General features: G+C 34.5%; 1 protein-coding gene across 1 annotated transcript; it reads left to right on the forward strand.

Moving 5' to 3' along the window:
* The first annotated feature begins 3694 nt into the window (after window positions 1-3694).
* Window positions 3695-4369, forward strand: LOC141607720 (protein FAR1-RELATED SEQUENCE 1-like). The gene has a single exon (XM_074427072.1). The coding sequence runs from the start codon at window positions 3695-3697 to the stop codon at window positions 4367-4369; it is 675 nt and encodes a 224-aa protein (XP_074283173.1).
* The last annotated feature ends 749 nt before the right edge of the window (window positions 4370-5118 follow it).

Consider the following 5118-nt stretch of genomic DNA (forward strand, 5'->3'; position numbering starts at 1 on the left):
GTATTTCTTCATTTTAATTATTGTTTTTAGTTACCATTTTCATATTGTTTTCAATCACCATTTTAGTTATTGTTTTCAGTCACACTTTTGAAATTTGATACTGAGTTTGAAATGAAGATTAGATTTCAGTTTTGAGTATCGAGTTTTGATATGAAAATGAATTTTGATTGTTGTAGTTTTCAACGCATTGTACTATACAAGTTTCAATTCTGACAACATTTACACTTACATACCATCACATTTACACTGCTCTTATATTAACATTTACATCTACACTCGCATTTGCATTTGATTTATTCACCATCTTCACATAAACATTGTACAAATAATATGATTGTTGCTTTTTTAAAATTTATCCAGTTTTGATTGTTCCAGTTTTGACTTCTGATTATTTTTCATGATCAAAATAGTACATATTAGACAATGCAAATTAAAGACCATCGATTGTTCTAGTTTTCAACGCATTGTACTATACAAGTTTCAATTCTGACAACATTTACACTTACCTTGTACATTTACACTTACAGACCATCACACTGCTCTTATACTAACATTTACATTTACACTGGCACTTGCATTTGATTTAATCACCATCTTCATATGAACATTGTACAAATAGTATGACTGTTGCATTTTTGAAATTTCTCCAGTTTTGATTGTTCTAGTTTTGACTTACTATTATTTTTCATGATCAAAATTGTACGTATTAGACAGTGCAAATTAAAGACCATCGATTGTTGTAGTTTTCAATTCATTGTACTATACAAGTTTAAATTCTGACAACATTTACACTTACGTTGGACATTCACACTTTCGGACCATCACATTTACGCTGAACTTATTTTAACATTTACATTTACACTGCCACTTGCATTTTATTTATAGTTTACATTCACCATTTTCATATCATTGTTGCTTTTTTGAAATTGCTCCAGTTTTAATTGTTCCAGTTTTCACTTCTGATTATTTTTCATCATCAAAATTGTACGTATTAGACAATGCAAATTAAAGGCCATGACAGTCCAAATTCAAATGTGACATCATTTACACTTACATTGTTAATGAAGAGTTTAAAAAATTGATAATCGCTCATTTCCACTTCACATCTATTGACATTTACACTGATATTGCTCATTTACACTTTTAGAACATCACACTTACACAACATTTCTGATGACATTTACACTTACAGTTTTTGGACGTTTACACTTACACTTACACTACATTTCTGATGACATTTACACTTACACTTTTGGACGTTTACATTTACACTTATACTTTGGGACAATTTGGACATCTACGATCACACTTACACATCATATCTGGAACATTTTCACTTGCATTTGACATTTATACTTTGATCCTCTTTACATTTACACTTACATTTACACTTTGCTTTTCTTTATATTTACACTCTAAGATAAATTGATTGTTTAAAACATTCACACTTACACTTCATATCTGATGACATTTACACTTACACTTTTTATCTTACACTTTTTATCTGATTCACATTTACACTTATACTTTTTACATTTTCACTTGCATTTGACAATTACACATTGATCCTCTTTACATTTACACTTACATTTACACTTTTTATCTGTTACATTTACAATTCATTTTTTACATTTACACTCTCTGAATTGTATTGACAAGTCCTATTTACAGATTCACTTAACAAAAATGGAGTGTAGCCTGACAGGCAGGAATTGTGCAGGGAGGTTGAAAAGAGGTTTACACCGTACATCGGTCAGGAGTTTGGGGGGATTGAGGACGCGGTAACATTTTATAAGATATACGCCATTGGTTGTGGGTTTGATGTGCGTAGGTACACAACGAAAAAGTTGTGTGGCGGAGAGATCAAGTCAAAGCTTGTTGTTTGCAATCGAGAAGGTTTCACTCACAAGGCGCCGAGTAAAGATTAGAGTGACGGACTAATTGGAGAGAATTCACAGAAGAGATTCAAAGTCACTGGAGTGGGGTTTAAAGCGAGGATAAGACTATATATGAAGAATGGTGTTCTAGTAATTGACCGATTCCACGAGGGTCACAATCACGAGCTTATCTCACTTAAGGACAGAGAGTTCTAGAAATTGTCGCGCAACATAACAGATTATAACAAGATGATAATCGTTTCGAACTCAAGGGTTAGTAATATACCATCACCGTCAATATTAATTCAATTAATCCATTCACGTTATATATATATATATATATATATATATATATATATATATATATATATATATATATATATATATATATATATATATATATATATCATTATTAATTCAATATCTATTATTAATTGAAAGCTAAAGATAGGAGCAACAAAGACCTTCAAAATCTGCAAAGAACAGGTGAATGGATTCGAAAACATTGGGGCAAGGTTAAATGATTTTAAGAACTTCCATAGGGATATTAAATGTTTCATTCACGAACGTGATGGTCATTTGTTCGTAGACCATTTTAAGGAAATGACTGAAACAAGAATAGGTTTCTACTTTGACTACGATTTTGACGATGATGGAAGCCTATCTAGGGCTATATGGGTGGACAGTACGACCCGAGGGAACTACAAGCTATTTAGTGATGCGGTGTCATTCGACCCAACTTACTCCACAAATAAGTATTCTATGGTTTTCACACCGTTCACCGGTGTGGATCACTATAAACGATCAGTGACGTTCTGTGGAGCTCTAATTACAAGGGAAGATTATGAGTTATTTAATTGGGTTTTCAACCAATTTTTACATACAATGGGGGGGGGGGGTAAGAAACCCGAGTACATAATTACAGATCAGGACCCGGGGATTATCAAATTTGTCCCTCTTGTTTTCAAGACAGCGCGCCATTCGTTTTGTATGTGGCATATAATGAACAAAATGCCCAGTAAGTTTGGTGTCTCTAGGAGTGATAATAATGACTTCATGTGTAAAATTAATTAAATTATATGGGATGAGGAACTTGAAGCAGCAGAATTCGATGCTATGTGGGAGCAAATTATTGAAGAGCATGAAGTTGGTGCCAATGATTGGTTTGCGGATACGTATGGTATAAGGGGACAGTGGGTGATGGCGCATGGCAGAGACTTGAAGATGGCGTCTGTTATGAGGACGACTCAAAGATCAAAGAGAGAAAATAGCTTTTTTAAGAGGTTTGAGCATAAGTCGGAAACATTGTTTGAGTTTTGGATGCGTTTTGAGAGCGCTATGGACCAACAAAGGCATACACAAAAGCAGCTTGACAACAGTGATAAGCACTCGTCCGTGAAGACGTCAACACATCTGGCGTTAGAGAGTAATGCTGCAAAGGTGTACACCTATTCAGCTTTCTACACCTTCAAGGAATAGGCCATATACTCAATTAATACATGTAGAACCGGAGGTTTCACTGAGAGAGGCGAGCTAGAGGTGACTACTGTCAAAGATTCGACCAGGGGAAAGAATTTTGAAGTTGCATACAGCCCAGGTAATTTAATTTACACTTTCCATATCGTCATATTTACACTTTCCATATCATCACATTTACACTTTCCATATCGTAACATTTACATGTTCCATAATATAATATTTACACTTTCCATAATATAACATTTACACATTCCATAATATGACATTTACAATTTCCATATAATCACATTTACACTTTGCATATAATCACTTACATTATTTGCAACATTCACACTTACATGATAGCTTTAACTGATGACCCATATACACGTAAAGCAAGCTGCAGTTGTACAATGTTTGAAAGAACCGGTATCATATGCCGCCATATAATATGGATTTTTTCAGCAAATGGGATCAAGACTATACGTGACGATTATGATGTAAATAGATGGACGAAAGAGTATCTCCGATTAAGGATGTTCAATTGTAATGATGAAGGGATAGACAACATGGGAATCATCGATGAAAAACAAATTGCAATGACAAAAATGTGGTCGGAGGTTCATCAGACTGTAGGGCTCCTTCGAGGCAAAGGTGTGGCTGATGTTGAAAGCTTCTCCGCTATAATTAGAGGATTTAAGGATACCGTATCACCGTTAGGGGAAGTGTTGAATAAAAATCAACAAATGGAGCAAATTCTGCATTGTACGGCCAGTGATGTAGTGGCGATATTACCACCTAAGAATTCAAAAAACAAGGGTAGCGGTAAAAAGATGTTGTCAGCCAAAACAAAAGCACTGGCCTTCGCTAGAAAACCCAAACGCAAGTGTAAGAATTGCAAGAGAATGGCAAATCACGACAAGAGGAACTGCCCTAACCCCTTTTCAGCACACACACCATTGTACGAGGGGTCGTCTGCCCCGGAAGAAGATGAAGGAGAGGAGGAGGAAGAGCTGGAATCAGAAGAAGAATAGACGCCACGACAGTGATAATGTAGCTTTTGTATTTTGAATGTGTAACTTTAAACTTTGATGTGCTATCATTGGAACGAAGGATTGGGAATTGGTCTCATGGCAGCGTAACTTTCAACTGCATCAGAGTTACACTGACATAAGACCAAAATGTCTCTGTTTTATTGGATTGCCAAACATTGTGTTTCTTGAACTTATTTGAATTGACAATGTTATTTCAAGTAACATTTACACTTATGATTAAATAAAATCTAACCTACCTTATTCAATGAAACTTTCATGCGTATGACACATTTACACTTTCAGTGTGTTAACATTTACACTTCCCATCTCATCACATTTACACTTCCCATCTCATCACATTTACACTCTCAAAAGCACTTTTATATGAATGACACATTTACACTTTGAATATCGTCACATTTACACTTTGAATATCGTCACATTTACACTTTGAATCTAAATGAAACTAAAATTCAATTTCAATTGATTGTCAATTACCCTAACAACTGCCTGACATGTCCACAAAAAAACGATAGCATTACAGACATTAGTTTCAACATTGCCAACCAAAATACGAATAGTCAAGAACAACCAAAAAAAAAAATAATATGTCCCCAAATGGTTTACTTTTTCACCAAAACAATCTTCACTTTGCGCTTCTTTTGTAACTTACCCCATAATTCATCTTTTCCAGCTATAAACTCATCCACCTTCACCATAAAAATGTCTCTGTTGATGTTTATGTCAGC

This window comes from Silene latifolia, chromosome 10 (assembly GCF_048544455.1).
Source record: "Silene latifolia isolate original U9 population chromosome 10, ASM4854445v1, whole genome shotgun sequence".
NCBI lineage: Eukaryota > Viridiplantae > Streptophyta > Magnoliopsida > Caryophyllales > Caryophyllaceae > Silene > Silene latifolia.

Bases quoted from the DNA above. Each gene is read 5' to 3' on its own strand.
- LOC141607720 (XM_074427072.1), top strand. From the start codon at position 3,695: ATGATAGCTTTAACTGATGACCCATATACACGTAAAGCAAGCTGCAGT.